Source organism: Coregonus clupeaformis, chromosome 27, assembly GCF_020615455.1.
Source record: "Coregonus clupeaformis isolate EN_2021a chromosome 27, ASM2061545v1, whole genome shotgun sequence".
Taxonomy (NCBI): Eukaryota; Metazoa; Chordata; class Actinopteri; order Salmoniformes; family Salmonidae; genus Coregonus; species Coregonus clupeaformis.
In genome coordinates this window covers 38,061,717-38,078,310 of record NC_059218.1, presented here as the reverse complement: position 1 = coordinate 38,078,310, position 16,594 = coordinate 38,061,717, and the positions used below count along the sequence as shown (strand labels likewise).

Here is a 16,594-nt window from a genome sequence, read left to right as displayed (position 1 = left end):
GGCCCCTTACCCATATTTCATTATCCACTCCTGTAATGTTGTTAGGCTACTGACAGTGCATTTTCCTGCTGTGTTGTATCTTGTTAGAGAAGAGTTGCTAAGGGATGATTAGAATACTGACTTCAGGAGCCAATGTCAAAGCCACATTTCCTGAGCTAATGAGCACTGGAAAAAGACCACAACAACTTAACAGTAAACTGAATTGTCGACATTTGCATTCTGATATTTGTTAATAAACAAGTTACTATCAAGTAATTATCAGGTTATTCATGGGTCGAGAGCACCGGCCTATAGTAGATTAACCAGAATTGAGCGAAGGTAAACGAGTTACAGATTGGAATGCAGCCAGAGAAGCAGCATGTCCCCTCTCAGACACCGTAGGTACTTGAAGCTTGTCACCGCAAAAAGGATCATGTACAAGGTGAGAATATCAACTTTATATACTACGTAACAACTAAATCACTTGCATTCACGTATGTCGTCTTCAGTCCACATAGATTTATTGTCGTGTTTTTTCATTTTATTCTTTGAATTGAATAGCGATCTGTTTAATTAAAATAATTTAGGGGACTCGAACTCCCGGTGACGCACCAGAGTGCTTTTAAGGACAGCGAGCCATACACCAGACTATCAAGGGCATTGCATTGCAAGAAATGCATAACAGTATAAAACCTATAATACAAAATGTAATTTTAAAAATGCAGTATGTCGGACACATTAATAACCTACTGTAAGGTAGCTAGTTAAATGTCACCAGTCATGCATAGCCAGCTAAAGTCAAAAGTGAGTAAACTCTCTTAGCTAGTTTTTCACAAGTGTTATTTAACTAGTGAGTTTACCATGTTGTCATCTTGTTGCTACAGTGGGGAAATGCTTTAGGCTACGATGTGAATGCTAGAAGTTCATGAACTGGACGGACACTCGATAAACCGGTAAATGTGTGTAACTATCACGTCCCCACTTAATGGGATCAACAATACACTTATTTGACACTAGATGGCAACATTTTTTTGTAATACTTGAGGGCCTCAATTCTGAATTTCATTACAACTTCTAGCTTCTACTCCTAGGGTGTTTGAAGGTGAATGGACTGCTGGACCGTTGAAACGTTCAACAGTGTAATGGCTCCATTGTGCCCTCCAATAGTAGAATAGGTTGACTATTTTAGCTGAGCTTCTGCCATATACAGTAGTTTTCATCTACCTACCCAGTCCCAGTCTATTCAAAGCTGTGCATTTAAAAGGGTAGGGGCTAGGAAAGGCCTGGGATCTAAATGGAACGAGTGTAGCACAGCAGCCATATAAAGTGGAACACAGCACCCAGAATCTGTGCAGATCATCAGATCTTTAATACAGCAACAGTCTTTAGTCTCAGTTGCTAAATGTAATTTTTTAGTCAAATATTTGGAATGTATTTATTCAGTATGCAATTTGGAATTGTTTTTTTCCCTTTTAATTTTCATATTTATTATTAATGAAAGCAATATTCACATTATCTAAAATGTGTGTGTATGTTCATGTGTCTGACCTTTGTACAGAAACAGGAGCCAAGTCTATAATCCATGGAACAGTGTCAAACTAAATTCATGTTAATTATTGACTGTCATTTAAAAAAATAACAGGAAAGCTCACAAGGGGATCAAAATTAATGAAGTGCTTCCAATACAAATTCTTGTTATTATGCGTTTCAGAAAGAAATCTTAACTTTGTGAAATTGAGTGTGTTGTATAAATGTTTCTTTATTCCAAAATGTGACGTGTGTTTGCTTATCGTCAGGTTATTGAACAGACTAAGCTGTAGAGTGGGTATGCTCTCAACTGCAAAACGGGAATAACAGTCCTGAGACCTACCATTTCTCTGTGTCACTGAGAGGGTGTAGACCAAACTGTTGATGTCCCAGTTGTCCCGTGTCTCCCCAGGTAGCAGGGGTGGCTGCTGTGCCTGGAACTCTCAGCCTGATGTCAGGTACTGTGTTTGCTGCCACCGAGGACAAGCCCAATGTCACCTTAAACACAGATGAGGTACTGCATTGTGCACAGAATCACACTTTCTGAAGTCTTTCAGCATACTTCCTATCAAGCCAACATTGGGAAGAGGTAACTGACCAATGTAAAATGTTGTTTGTTACAGCTCTCCCTCTACACTACACCACAGCAGAAGTTCCGCTATGTGGAGCCAGATATAGGGCACTTGGAGCAAGGTGTTACCACTCTAAGGAAACTGGCAGAGCCCTATGTTACTTGGTGTCAGGTACATTGATAACCCTACTCACCAGTGAGCTACTGGGTGACAGTCATTATTTATTTTGTTAGGAACAGTCTTTCGTCTCAGAAAATAAAGACAGTTGTTGGGTGTTTGTTTAAATATGTACAGTTGAAGTCGGAAGTTTACATACACTTAGGTTGGAGTCATTAAAACTCGTTTTACAACCACTCCACAAATTTCTTGTTAACAAACTATAGTTTGGGCAATTCGGTTAGGATATCTACTTTGTGCATGACACAAGTAATTTTTCCAACAATAATTCACTGTATCACAATTCCAGTGGGTCAGAAGTTTACATACACTAAGTTGACGGTGCCTTTAAACAGCTTGGAAAATTCCAGAAAATGATGTCATGGCTTTAGATGCTTCTGATAGGCTAATTGACATAAGTCCATTTTTTTTGAGTCAATTGGAGGTGTACCTGTGGATGTATTTCAAGGCCTACCTTCAAACTCAGTGCCTCTTTGCTTGACATGTGAAAATCAAAAGAAATCAGCCAAGACCTCCGAAAATAAATTCTAGATCCTCACAAGTCTGGTTCATCCTTGGGAGCAATTTCCAAACGCCTGAAGGTACCACGTTCATCTGTACAAACAATAGTACGCAAGTATAAACACCATGGGACCACGCAGCTGTCATACCGCTCAGGAAGGAGCAAAGGACCTTGTGAAGATGCTGGAGGAAACAGGTACAAAAGTATCTATATCCACAGTAAAACAAGTCCTATATCGACATAACCTGAAAGGCTGCTCAGCAAGGAAGAAGCCACTGCTCCAAAACTGCCATAAAAAAGCCAGACTATGTTTTGCAACTGCACATGGGGACAAAGATCGTACTTTTTGGAGAAATGTCCTCTGGTCTGATGAAACAAAAATAGAACTGTTTGCCCATAATGACCATCGTTATGTTTGGAGGAAAAAGGGGGTCGCTTGCAAGCCGAAGAACACCATCCCAACTGTGAAGCACGGGGGTGGAAGCATCATGCTGTGGGGGTGCTTTGCTGCAGGAGGGACTGGTGCACTTCACAAAATAGATGGCATCATGAGGAAGGAAAATTATGTGGATATATTGAAGCAACATCTCAAGACATCAGTCAGGAAGTTAAAGCTTGGTCGCAAATGGGTCTTCCAAATGGACAATGACCCCAAGCATACTTCCAAAGTTGTGGCAAAATGGCTTAAGGACAACAAAGTCAAGGTATTGGAGTGGCCATCACAATGCCCTGACCTCAATTCTATAGAAAATGTGTGGGCAGAACTGAAAATGTGTGTGCGAGCAAGGAGGCCTACAAACCTGACTCAGTTACACCATCTCTGTCAGGAGGAATGGGCCAAAATTCACCCAACTTATTGTGGGAAGCTTGTGGAAGGCTACCCGAAACGTTTGACCCAAGTTAAACAATTTAAAGGCAATGCTACCAAATACTAATTGAGTGTATGTAAACTTCTGACCCACTGGGAATGTGATGAAAGAAATAAAAGTTGAAATAAATCATTCTCTCTACTATTATTCTGACATTTCACATTCTTAAAATAAAGTGGTGATCCTAACTGACCTAAAACAGGGAATTTTTACTAGGATTAAATGTCAGGAGTTGTGAAAAACTGAGTTGAAATGTATTTGGCTAAGGTGTATGTAAACCTCCGACTTCAACTGTATCTCTAGGTAAGATTCATAATGTCTGATATCCCAACCTCACTGCATGGACCCAAAATAACTTCACATGGGCACTGAAATGTGAAATGTTTTTGCCATGCTTTACATGATAATCCCAGCTGCTTTTACATATTTTACAATGCATCCTTTTTCCTGTGACCTCCAAAGATTTACTGTGATTAGTTGTGACCGGTAAATATTAACTACAGTAGGTCTCACTAATGTCATTCATCTCATTTTCTCTTTGCGTATTGAGTATCCACAGTAATTGTTTTCCCAGAGACCAGTTAATATTTACTGGTATTCCTATGAGTCTACAGCAGGGTTTCTTAAACTATGGGTCAGGACCCAAAGTGGGCCCAGGGCATGTGAGAGGTGGGTCGTGAGTTATACATCTATAATAACACACTATTTGTTCTTAATTCGGGTCGTTGGAGGAAGATTTGGGGTCATGGGAGCACAGTACATTTCTAATTTGGGTCTCAAGCTGAAAAAGTTTAAGAACCCCTGGTCTAGAAATACTGTACATTGTGTTTCAACATGGCCCAAAAATCTGTACTGCGCATTTCACATGGACCAGTAGACCTTTACTGTGAATCCATGCTGCAATCGATAATCATTGCACGTGCTGGAATGATTTTGTCTGTCTGCTGTGAAGTGTTAGTCGTGATTGTGCTGCTCTGCTTCTGCCCCTGTGATCACACCAACGATCTGCTCCCCTTTCAGCAAACAAGCCATTCGGCAGTGGAAAAGGTTCAGGTACTCCCCATAGCCACGCACACATACACTTGTACACACACACACACACACACACACACTGAATCATCATAAACTCACAGAGGGGGATTAAGATTAAGCTGATTAGTTGTTAAGTCTAAGAGACTGGTAAAGTACTCTGTAAAGAATTTCAAAAACCCATTCAGCCTCTCTATTTCTGCTGTGCCAGGCTGTTTCATTTCTGCTCTAGAAGCTTCTGGGTGCGTTCCTCTGCCCAGGTATTGCTGACACCTGCCAGATCTTACAACGCCTGGATAGGTATTTTAAGTATCAGCTAACCACATCATATGTTATAGCAATCCGTCAGTCGATGACACAGTCGATGACGTGGCACGCAACCATTGGTTGATGCATGCAACGTCTGAGCAGGGGAACATGACATCTGTGTTTGTCGCTGTGATCACCGTTTCTTAGTCACCCACCTGACCTCTTCCCCATTGGCTCCTTCAGTCCGGAGATAAGCAGCTCATTAACACACAGCACATGTTTGTCAGTACAGTGCCGTGGCTGGAACTTTATTGGTAGTTGTTCTTGTACAGTGCAGAATGTCTTTACAATGGGTCAAGGGTACACAAAGTGCTGTTGGTTGATGTTTTAACTCAAGCCCTCTACTGGATAACAGAATGGCCTGTGCTTTAGGCGAACAGAACTGGATGAGGTTTCTGAGGGCATGGCAGTCCTACCACTAGTTATACTACCAGTATACCCATCAGAGTACAAACAACGTAAAGCATCACAGGGGCACTGTGTGCTCAGTAAACTTAAATTGAAGACTACTCAGCAAGAGCATATTTACTATGAATTATCATGTTATTATTAAATGTGAACATATTTTTTAACAATTAAAAATAAGCATTTATCCATTCTTGAATGGCTCTCAAAGTGCAGATATTGGGTGATATTAGCGGATATATGTTACATGTTCACTGTACTGTTCTCTCCTGTGGGATTCAGGGTGCCATTGGAAAAGTGAAGCCCAAGGTTGAAAGTGCCATCCAATTAGGAAGTGGTAAGAGAACACACGCCCCATGATACACACAAAGTTCACACATTACTCATTACTGTGGTTCTGTGTGGCTCAGTCGGTAAAGCATGGTGCTTTCACCGCCAAGTGTTGTGGGTTTAAATCCCACTCTGGCCACCCATATATAAAATGGATGCACGCATGACTGTATAATAGTCACTTTGGATAAAAGCATCTGCAAAATGGCATTTGTTATTATATTCGTAGACCCATTTGTACAAATAGAATATCAGTTTCAGTTTGGTACCAGAGTTATTTTCTGTTGTTTCAGAGACCTTCACATTCCTACAAAACCCTCCTGCTGAATTCTACCCCCGGCTTGCAGTCATTGGATTTTCTGGTATCATTGGACTCTTTCTTGCAAGAGGTATTAGTTGAGTTTGGATGACGAGTACCCTGTTATTGATCTCTATTGTGTGTTTGGGTTTATCCACTTTGTCTCTGTGGTAAACAAACACTCTGTATCAGTCGCTGAGCCAGAGGCTAGTCTAGAGGTAGAGCTGTTGCCTCCAGACCATATCAAATATCAGGCCTACTACTGCTTCCTGTTGCCCTATCCGCTTTCCCTTTATTGTTTCTAATCTATCTCCTTGAATAAAAATAGTCTGTGGTCCTCTCTCTTCTGTCTCCTAGGCTCTAGGGTGAAGAAGCTTGTCTACCCTACAGGGCTGATGGCTGCGGGCTATTCTATGTACTACCCCCAGGCGGCCGCATCAATCGCCAAGGTGAGCGAGCGTGTCAATATATCATATGTGGTGTTTTTACTTGTACATGCACGTGGGAGAAAATGTATATTGTTCCATGCCAAGACATACAGTGTTGTAGGGTAATCTTGTGATGTTCAGTTCTCAATGTACAGTATACTGTTTTGTTTAAGCCTATTTTTCCATCCCCCTCCTTCCCACAGAACACAGGAGACTCGTTGTACGATTTCGCCCTTCAGGGCTATGTTAATGTAGAGAACGTTTTCAAGTCCGCAACCACAACAGTTGAGGGGAAGGTGAGCTCATCCTGTCAGGTCAAAAAACAGTTTGATCCAAGAGGATGGAGATAGTACAGAGTGACAGTGCCAATTAGTACAGATTATTTGTAATGGGTTGTAAAGTCTGAATTTTCACATCGTGCCTTGGTTCCTTTCACAGCCAATGAAAAACGAAAAACCAGAGGAAAAGAGCCCAACTGCAGAGTCCAAACCCTGATCACAGCAGTTACAACAAACCTGACCATTTCTGCACAATACCAGTCTGCCAGTGCCCAACACCTTAATTGACCTGGTGGTCAATAAGCCTCTTTATCAGCCTGCAGACTTATGGAACACCCCAATCACTTCTCACTTAATGTTGTCAATTCATTATAAATATATATTTTTTTGTGATAGCTCAAATCAGTGTACTTTGCATATCAGGTGCTTATGCTAACAAATTGCAGAAAAGGGCTTATAATGACTTATCTTTTTTTCAGATAAGGTGTGATAGTATCATTGACAACAAAACAAGATTATCAGTCTTCCCAGATATAACAGGTCCATCCCCCTGTATGCTACTGTACGTCATGGTTAGGCTCGCTCCCATCTGCCACTCTTATGTCCTGCTTCTGCAATAGCCCAGTGTTTCTCTCTGGCATTTACGCAGTAGGGCGCAGGACCGGTCACTTAGGTTATAAACTTGATGTATTGAAGGTTCAGCTTTGTGATTTGAATGTACTGTATTTATGTTGACCTGAAAATGTATCTATTGACAGCATTGCTTTTTAAAAGTAAAACTAAAGGCCGTAAAAATACTGTAGAGGTTTTGCACAAAGGCACCCGAAGCATGTGTGAGGACAAATAAGTGAAGAAAAACTTGTTTGAAGACATTTAAGAGCTCTGTCCTTCCATAAACAAGCCCCCACTTCTCTTTCTGAGCCAGACTTTATCATTGGTAGAAAAACGTTGCTTTCTTATAACCTATAGAAAACATGCTGATTCATGTTGAATTCCTCTATGTTCCAGTACACGATCACATGACTAGCTGATGTCAACATATTTCTCCTTGATGAAGGAAGGTCACTCAGACAGAGTAAATTAAACTTGCTGACTTCTAGTTATAAAACCCCCCAGATATATAACCAGTCCTGCAGGAAGAAGTTTAAATCAGTTTTTGTATTTATTGATATAATATTTTTTTTAAATAACATTGACAATGGAATCAACAAACAAAGGGGAAGGCTTTGCAGTCAGTAATCAGTGGTCATTTGCTGAATTTAGCGCTTCTTGGTAGAAATCTTAAGCAGGTCATCCTTCTCAATCGCATAGAGTCGCCAGCCCTCCTCATCAGACAGGTCTGAGGCTCCACGGCGCTTGTAGAACTCTATGGACGGCTTGTTCCACTCTGCTACGATGAAGTGCATGCTACTGCAGCGAGTCTTAACTGCCGTCTGTTGAAGGGGGGACAAAGTTAGACAGGACAGGGTTATCATATAGCCTGATGGACTGTTCCATAGGCTGGACTTTTCCATGTTTGGAAAAGCAAATGTCCTTCCAGTAAATTGATTGCAAAAAAGTAGACTTACCTCACTCAGATGCTTCAGGATATCTGACCCAATACCATAACCTGAGAGAAAACAGGATCAAACATTAGATTGATGTTTAAGCCCTGGATCTATGGACACTGATTCAGTTGCCTTGCCTTCAATGTAAATAACACAGCATATGTTAGGACAAGACTCAGAGTAGACAATACTTACCCCTGAACTCCTTCATCACATAGAAGTCCTCTAGGTAGAGCAGCTTTCCAATCCAGGGGTCATAGGTGAAGTAGTACATGGCAAACCCAATGACAGTGTATCCTAAAACAGTGAAAACATCCACATCAAAGCCGGCAGGGAAGTATTTGTGTAAAACTACTATACTACTAGGATTTGATGCTAAATCCCACTGGGCTTATTATGTATGATCTTGTGTTATTATGATAAAGGCGATTTTCCTTGTCAGGTCACATGTTCAGTCAGGAAAATCTATGGGGCCTAGTTATGATATTACTATGAGGTATTTCAGAGAATTGATAGGTTGACATTACAAACCACATCATGATTCATATCCGAGTAAATGCTTGGTCAGGTTGGTCCTTGAGATGCCTGCCATATGGATGCATCATGCACTGCAAGGTTGCCGGTGTTGGAACTGGACTTCGAGTTATGCACTGCACATTTTAAGTTTGGAATTTTTAAAAGGGAAACGCCACTCAAACGCATTTTGCATCATCCTGATGATGTGGCACCTGACACTTTGCTTCTTGAAAGTCCAATATCTTGAAAACTTACCTGCTGACATGCAAAACTTTTTGGGACTATATAAACATTGGACTAATGCAACAAACAAAAAAATAAGAGTTTGAGTGGATTTTCCCTTTAATAATTTAACCATTGCACTATTTCCTTACAAACTGTCATTGAAAGTTGTGTTTGTGTGTGAGCGAGAGAGAGAGAGGAAACAGAGTTACAACATAATTTACCATCTGAGCTCTGATGATCCTCAGGGACTTCCGCGAGGAAGCAATGGTAGAACGGATGATCCCCAAAGCCGTCCTCGAGTAGTTCTGAAAGTAAATAACGAGGACAATTATGAAGAGACTACGGATTTGTTTGGACATTTGGATAAACATTTCATATGTTCACAATAATTGGCCATCACCCACACACGTGCCTAAAAGTAGACTACCTTTCTCTGTCAAGATGACCTGCTCCTCCATTTTTTCAAATTTCGCAAGTTCCTGAAAAAAAAATATAATCATTATAGTTCATAAAAGTATTGTTGTTAGTCAAATATGTCACAATAATATGGAACGCCGTTTGGGTCTTTGCTTGTCAAAAAAGATACACGTCAAATACCACTATTTGACGTGTCAAATAAGCTTGTTGACCATTCAGGACCTGAATATGACTGCACGTCACATAACAATTTAACACGTTCACACATTTTTTACGTAGTTGTTACACATTGATTACACTATCACTCGAATTACATATGTCACAACGACTCATCGATACGTATGCTATTATGCTGGTAAAGTTTTGTCTCACGCACCTGCCCTTCCCCAAGCTGTGGACAGGGCTGGTCATAAATAAAGCAGGCTAACGTTAGCTGATGGATGCAAACAATGTTCTTCCCCCAAAACATAGCAAAACAAGATAATCTGTTTCAGTAGCTATAGTTAGCTAGCTAACTACCTAGCTAGGTGTCATCATCTAAAATAACCCTAATTTATACAACTGTTCTTATTTGAATAATGGTGATCGGACCCACCTATGTGAAGCTAACCACAATAGTGGAATTTGCGATTAGCCTTCAAAATAATAGTATGTCATTGACAGTGATGCAAATGAATACAAATACATAAAATAATTTGTTAATTTGACAAAAATCTGTTAATCACACTGGATGTATTAGACTTTAAAATAGCATTGAGGGCATATTTATTCACCCCAATGACATGGGGTATCAGTCTACTCAGTGACACCCAGAGAACATTAGCGTCGTTGCTCTTATTGCGGGACTGAAACCACTGAATTGAGCCACATTTATTGTACCAGTCACCCGAGTATGTGTATTGAACACTATTCCAGAGGAAAAACAATATAACCTGGATGCTTTGGGGTCTGATAACTCTGAGGAGGACGTTGGGAAAAACGCTCTTGGTACTGAGTAGACTGACACCCCATTTAATTGATCCCCAATCCTTAGGTAAGGCTGTACAGTGCAATATGAATGTCAATACGCACAACAGGCTGACTGGGGAGGTGATTTCACAGTCACTGTCCCGCTACAACGCTAATATTTGCGTAAACTCTTCACAGTTGTGTTCTGTGGGTGTCACCGAATAGACTGACACCCCATTTCATTGCTCCACATTCCAACCTTGTTTAACATTATCTAGTCTAAATATTGCATGATTTCACCAATTGTAACCTTCTGCGTCACAGAGGTACTTTTATTTTGAAGGCAAACCGACAATTCCACTATTGTGGCTAATCCTTATTGTGGCTATTTTCACAACACATAGCCCGGTCCTGTCAAGCCTCACCAGCCAGATGAAGTTTACTGGCTGCTTATAACGTTAGCTTTGGGCAACAGGGTTAAAGTGGCTGGCTAGCTAGTTATTTTCACTCACGTGGATTCCTAAATCATTGCTAAGAATATTGAAAATGACTGCAGTTTCTATTGGTCATTGTTTTCTATTGGTCATTGGTCAGTTGTATTGGTGCTAGCTAGGTAACGTTACCAAGCTAAAGATAGTTAGCTACCCCAGAAGCTGCTAATAACATCTGTATCAAAGATATTTGCAAAATATTTTGATCCGGACCTTCTTTCAAATGCTCACACAGACGTTTTCCCATTCGGTCGAACAAATAATGCATTATTACCGACGCGCTATTGTAAACACATCTTTGGTGGCCGGTGTGTGCTTGTTTGCATACTTTTTTTTTGGTACAGTTTTGACAGTGCTACTGATCGTAGTGGTGGTGCTTGGCTTGCACATGCAAATTCAGCACACACGACATTCTATAATATAATTGTACTATTTGACGTGTCAAATTAAAAGCTTATTTGACGAGTCAAATCGTGTTATTTGACACGTCAAATAGTGTAATTTGACGTGTATCTTTTTTGACACGCAAAGACCCAAACGGTGTTCCATACAATAATATTGAGAAATATGCCTAGGCTGTTTGATAATTTTCTTGTTCATGAAAAAAACAAAAACGTTTATAACAGTGATTTGAGAAAGACTAGACATTTATACACAAATCCTTAAACACAGGGAATGGAATTTCATTTTACCTTTATGAGTCGCAATATGTCTGACACGTCCTTGGGCTCAGCTTTCCGTAATATGAAGTTGGCCATTTTCTTCTTTTACTCTTTTTTCCTTTTCTTACAAGTCCTCTGAATGTAAAAAGAAGCAAAACGTGTTTCTTCATCCGCTTCTCAGGAGTTCACCCCCCGCAATAAGTTTAGAATTCCAGCTCGCGCGGAATTACATTCGCATTGGTTGCTGGCAGCGCAATAACGTTCTGGAGCGCTTCACCCCTTTTTATACGCACTTTGTAAGCGCAATGTCGAACGCTCCTCTGAATAACGGGGCGTGGTTTTCGCTTAACTGCATTGGGAAAAAGAAAGACACAAGCAGCTCACAATCACATCCGGAAGACTAAACGGTCGTCACTAGTTACCCCAGCCACAAAGTCATTTCTAAAATGAATCTTCTTAAAATGTGATTTTAAACCTAACCTTAACCTCACTGCGAACCTTGTGCCTAACCCTAACCTTAAATTAAGACCAAAAAGCTAAATGTTGTTTTCATAAACGTTAACGATAAAGCCAATTTTGAAATTGTGGCTGTGATATCTAGTGGAAATCAGACTAAACGGGAAAATAGCCTAACAAATAATTTTACGTCATAGGGTCTCTGCTTTCCATGACTCATTGGGTGTGTGCGAGCAGTAATGCCGCGTTCAAGTACTAGTCGGAATTAGGAAACTCAGAAACGTGCATCTGCGACAGTCGAACACTTACGTTGGTGTGTTTTCTAACAGCAAGGCTCAGATCAACATGTCAGTGTCAACATAACTGATATTGTTTATAAACGTTTTTCTTTACAAATGTCGAAATAAACGTTTCTATACCCACATATCACACACTCACAAACTGAAAACATAACGTGCGTACAATTAATTGTTTTATAGAGGTATCCCCTGTAGCCTTTTGAATAACGGCAAAGTTGGTTCGTGTTTTAATCACGTCTTTGGTCACGTCAAAGATTATCTATTATATTGACAAGATAGTCGAGTGACTGCTCCAACAATGGAAATACAAGTCCTCAAAGATGGAAGGCAGGCGAGAGGAGGCGAGATCAAGTGGGACCATTCTAGCCAATGAAAGGGCAGATATGCGTGTGAACATCAGGCACAACTAAGTAGTTTTTCTCAAAGTTGCCGGAATGCCACGTACATCCACTCATATCAGTACATTTGTAACAGCCTAAACATTACAAACCTCTATTAGATCAAATAAGCCTTATGTAATTCGACACTCATAGACCTCCACACAAAAAAAATCCCCACTTGGTCTGCTTATCTCACACGGACAGATTTTGAGAAGAGTAAATCGTCTCGCTTCGCCTCTTCCTTTCTGGTCAGGTTTCCCAAACTCGGTCCAGGACCCCGCCTCGGTGCACATTTAGGTTTTTGCCCTACTAAACAGCTGATTAAAATAATCAAAGCTTGAAGAGTTGGTTATTTGAATCAGCTGTGTAGTACTAGGGCAAAAACCAAACTGTTGAGCACAATTGAGCACATCTGGGACATCATGTCTCGCTCCATCCACCAACGCCACGTTGCACCACAGACTGTCCAGGAGTTGGCGGATGCTTTAGTCCAGGTCTGGGAGAAGATCCCTCAGGAGACCATCCGCCACCTCATCAGGAGCATGCCCAGGCGTTGTAGGGAGGTCATACAGGCACGTGGAGGCCACACACACTACTGAGCCTCATTTTGACTTGTTTTAAGGACATTACATCAAAGTTGGATCAGCCTGTAGTGTGGTTTTCCACTTTAATTTTGAGGGGGACTCCAAATCCAGACCTCCATGGGTTGATAAATTTGATTTCCATTGATAATATTTGTGTGATTTTGTTGTCAGCACATTCAACTATGTAAAGAAAAAAGTATTTAATAAGATTATTTCATTCATTCAGATCTAGGATGTGTTATTTTAGTGTTCCCTTAATTTTTTTGAGCAGTGTATATATAATAATTTGTATATATATATATATATATATCCAAATTTTTTATTCACATACATTTATTACATTATTTAACTACACCTGTTTGTGGCTTGCACAATTGAACGGTAATGCAAATAAACTCACAATGGAACTAGGTGATCTAAAACACTAAGGGTGAGGAGAGGTTTAGTCACAATAATTTGGGTTTGTTACAAAATCTTATGAAAATGGCAATATGTAATTGCACTGAATTGCAAAAACCACGAACATGTCACAGTTGTAAGTACCATAACCATGTGTACCTACACTGTAATTACGCAGTACCTGCCTGTGTAACTTCATAGGAAATACATAGGCTTCAGGCCACTTAAACGTGAATCACTCGGGTTAAGGGCCCTTCATCTCTTCTTTTCCTTTATGTCAACAAAATCTCAGATATGCTTAATAAAAAAAACACCTATTCTTGTCAAATAGGCCCGCAGTCTTAGCCAAACCTGTTGGTAGCAATATTCTACTGCCAGTCTGAGTTATTTGAAATCCCAGGATTTATTGGAAGTGTCAGTTATAAAAGTCTAAGTAATTTATGATAACTCAGTCCGTGCTCAGCAAAAATTCACGTGACTCAGATGTACTATCCAATCTCCAGGGAAGCAGACGCTGGGATGTTCCATGAACCTATGACCTCAAACTGCCACGGAACTCTTCCCGTTTAGTTTCTCTTTGACTGGTCCTGCATGTTGTCTCAATTAATGAACTACCAACAGAATACATGTGACCATGCAGACCTACAGTGGGGAGAACAAGTATTTGATACACTGCCGATTTTGCAGGGTTTCCTACTTACAAAGCATGTAGGAGGTCTGTAATTTTTATCATAGGTACACTTCAACTGTGAGAGACGGAATCTAAAACAAAAATCCAGAAAATCACATTGTATGATTTTTAAGTAATTAATTTGCATTTTATTGCATGACATAAGTATTTGATACATCAGAAAAGCAGAACTTAATATTTGGTACAGAAACCTTTGTTTGCAATTACAGAGATCATACGTTTCCTGTAGGTCTTGACCAGGTTTGCACACACTGCAGCAGGGATTTTGGCCCACTCCTCCATACATACCTTCTCCAGATCCTTCAGGTCCTCCAAAGATTTTCTATTGGGTTCAGATCTGGAGACTGGCTAGGCCACTCCAGGACCTTGAGATGCTTCTTACGGAGCCACTCCTTAGTTGCCCTGGCTGTGTGTTTCGGGTCGTTGTCATGCTGGAAGACCCAGCCACGACCCATCTTCAATGATCTTACTGAGGGAAGGAGGTTGTTGGCCAAGATCTCGCGATACATGGCCCCATCCATCCTCCCCTCAACACGGTGCAGTCGTCCTGTCCCCTTTGCAGAAAAGCATCCCCAAAGAATGATGTTTCCACCTCCATGCTTCACGGTTGGGATGGTGTTCTTGGGGTTGTACTCATCCTTCTTCTTCCTCCAAACACGGCGAGTGGAGTTTAGACCAAAAAGCTCTATTTTTGTCTCATCAGACCACATGACCTTCTCCCATTCCTCCTCTGGATCATCCAGATGGTCATTGGCAAACTTCAGACGGGCCTGGATATGCGCTGGCTTGAGCAGGGGGACCTTGCGTGTGCTGCAGGATTTTAATCCATGACGGCGTAGTGTGTTACTAATGGTTTTCTTTGAGACTGTGGTCCCAGCTCTCTTCAGGTCATTGACCAGGTCCTGCCATGTATCTGGGCTGATCCCTCACCTTCCTCATGATCATTGATGCCCCACGAGGTGAGATCTTGCATGGAGCCCCAGACCGAGGGTGATTGACCGTCATCTTGAACTTCTTCCATTTTCTAATAATTGCACCAACAGTTGTTGCCTTCTCACCAAGCTGCTTGCCTATTGTCCTGTAGCCCATCCCAGCCTTGTGCAGGTCTACAATTTTATCCCTGATGTCCTTACACAGCTCTCTGGTCTTGGCCATTGTGGAGAGGTTGGAGTCTGTTTGATTGAGTGTGTGGACAGGTGTTTTTTATACAGGTAACGAGTTCAAACATGTGCAGTTAATACAGGTAATGAGTGGAGAACAGGAGGGCTTCTTAAAGAAAAACTAACAGGTCTGTGAGAGCCAGAATTCTTACTGGTTGGTAGGTGATCAAATACTTATGTCATGCAATAAAATGCAAATAAATTACTTAAAAATCATACAATTTGATTTTCTGGATTTTTGTTTTAGATTCCGTCTCTCACAGTTGAAGTGTACCTATGATAAAAATTACAGACCTCTACATGCTTTGTAAGTAGGAAAACCTGCAAAATCGGCAGTGTTTCAAATACTTGTTCTCCCCACTGTACATGTTGTGTAAATGGGAAGGTTGAATTGTGTGTGTGCCAAGAGGTACATGTTATGGATGTACTGTAGTTTAATTTACATTTTAAAAAAGTTTCACAAATTATTTACAGAGTGCATGTCCATCATATTCCAGACAATTTATTTGTTGTCTATTATCTGGTGTCTATTAACTGTTATCTGGTGTCTAGTCCATTGGAGTGGGACATATTTGGCACGCTCAAAATATATTTAAGACCAGTGTTTCCCCTATATTCATTTAGACTCCAAAAATGTAAACGTCCAAATATAAATACTAGATATAAAGTATGTTAGAAAAGAATGGTGTTATATATTTTTAAATAAGATCATCTTTGAGAACTAACCATCACCAAAATAAAATTAAAGTCAGGGAGAATCTAAAATTCCAAATGTCATGACATGGGAAGCCCATTCATTTTGTTACGTCTGAGTCACTCATTTAGCATAAGAACACGGCATAAGCCATGGTAAAATGTGTATAATTGCAGGAAATTAGTTTTAAAACAGCAACATTTTGTCTCTGCAGCCAAGAGGAGGGCCTTTAAAAAAGTAATAATCGGAGAGCGGGCCATTGGCCACGGCCAATACACCAACTATGCAAACATGAAAACATGCATTTCATTAATTTCATCAACATCGCCATCTAGTGTCTCCCATTTAGGAGAGGGTGACTGCCATTTCCAAAAGGCATTATTTTGTTGTTGTAGCTCCTGGCCTGTTTCTCATCTCAAAGG

At 40.6% G+C, this 16,594-nt stretch overlaps 2 protein-coding genes across 4 annotated transcripts; one reads left to right on the top strand and one right to left on the bottom strand.

The window, feature by feature from the left end:
- The first annotated feature begins 326 nt into the window (after nucleotides 1-326).
- On the top strand, nucleotides 327-7,616 carry LOC121541928 (MICOS complex subunit MIC26). Of its 3 annotated transcripts, none has more exons than XM_041851320.1 (9): nucleotides 327-421; nucleotides 1,919-2,020; nucleotides 2,130-2,249; nucleotides 4,647-4,679; nucleotides 5,652-5,706; nucleotides 5,993-6,088; nucleotides 6,355-6,446; nucleotides 6,629-6,721; nucleotides 6,864-7,616. In XM_041851320.1, the coding sequence occupies exons 1-9, from the start codon at nucleotides 359-361 to the stop codon at nucleotides 6,918-6,920; spliced, it is 711 nt and encodes a 236-aa protein (XP_041707254.1). In that variant the 5' UTR covers nucleotides 327-358; the 3' UTR covers nucleotides 6,921-7,616. The 3 variants fall into 3 exon arrangements, with proteins under 3 accessions (XP_041707254.1, XP_041707256.1, XP_041707257.1); XM_041851323.1 differs by lacking the exon at nucleotides 327-421 and adding an exon at nucleotides 864-932; XM_041851322.1 differs by lacking the exon at nucleotides 4,647-4,679.
- A 226-nt stretch (nucleotides 7,617-7,842) lies between these two features.
- LOC121541929 (diamine acetyltransferase 1) lies at nucleotides 7,843-11,849 on the bottom strand. Its single transcript, XM_041851324.2, has 6 exons — nucleotides 11,540-11,849; nucleotides 9,419-9,470; nucleotides 9,213-9,296; nucleotides 8,446-8,547; nucleotides 8,272-8,312; nucleotides 7,843-8,136 (listed from the first exon to the last, which is right to left on the bottom strand). Exons 1-6 carry the CDS (start codon nucleotides 11,603-11,605, stop codon nucleotides 7,963-7,965), a joined length of 519 nt encoding a protein of 172 aa, XP_041707258.1. The 5' UTR covers nucleotides 11,606-11,849; the 3' UTR covers nucleotides 7,843-7,962.
- Between the last annotated feature and the right edge of the window lie 4,745 nt (nucleotides 11,850-16,594).

Bases quoted from the DNA above. Each gene is read 5' to 3' on its own strand.
- LOC121541928 (XM_041851320.1), top strand. From the start codon at position 359: ATGTCCCCTCTCAGACACCGTAGGTACTTGAAGCTTGTCACCGCAAAA. The intron at 2,021-2,129 runs GTACTGCATTGT...TGTTTGTTACAG, and splicing joins TCACCTTAAACACAGATGAG to CTCTCCCTCTACACTACACC. The intron at 2,250-4,646 runs GTACATTGATAA...CTCCCCTTTCAG, and splicing joins CCTATGTTACTTGGTGTCAG to CAAACAAGCCATTCGGCAGT.
- LOC121541929 (XM_041851324.2), bottom strand. From the start codon at position 11,605: ATGGCCAACTTCATATTACGGAAAGCTGAGCCCAAGGACGTGTCAGAC. The intron at 9,297-9,418 runs GTAGTCTACTTT...ATTTACTTTCAG, and splicing joins GGTCATCTTGACAGAGAAAG to AACTACTCGAGGACGGCTTT. The intron at 8,137-8,271 runs GTAAGTCTACTT...CCCCTTCAACAG, and splicing joins TCCTGAAGCATCTGAGTGAG to ACGGCAGTTAAGACTCGCTG.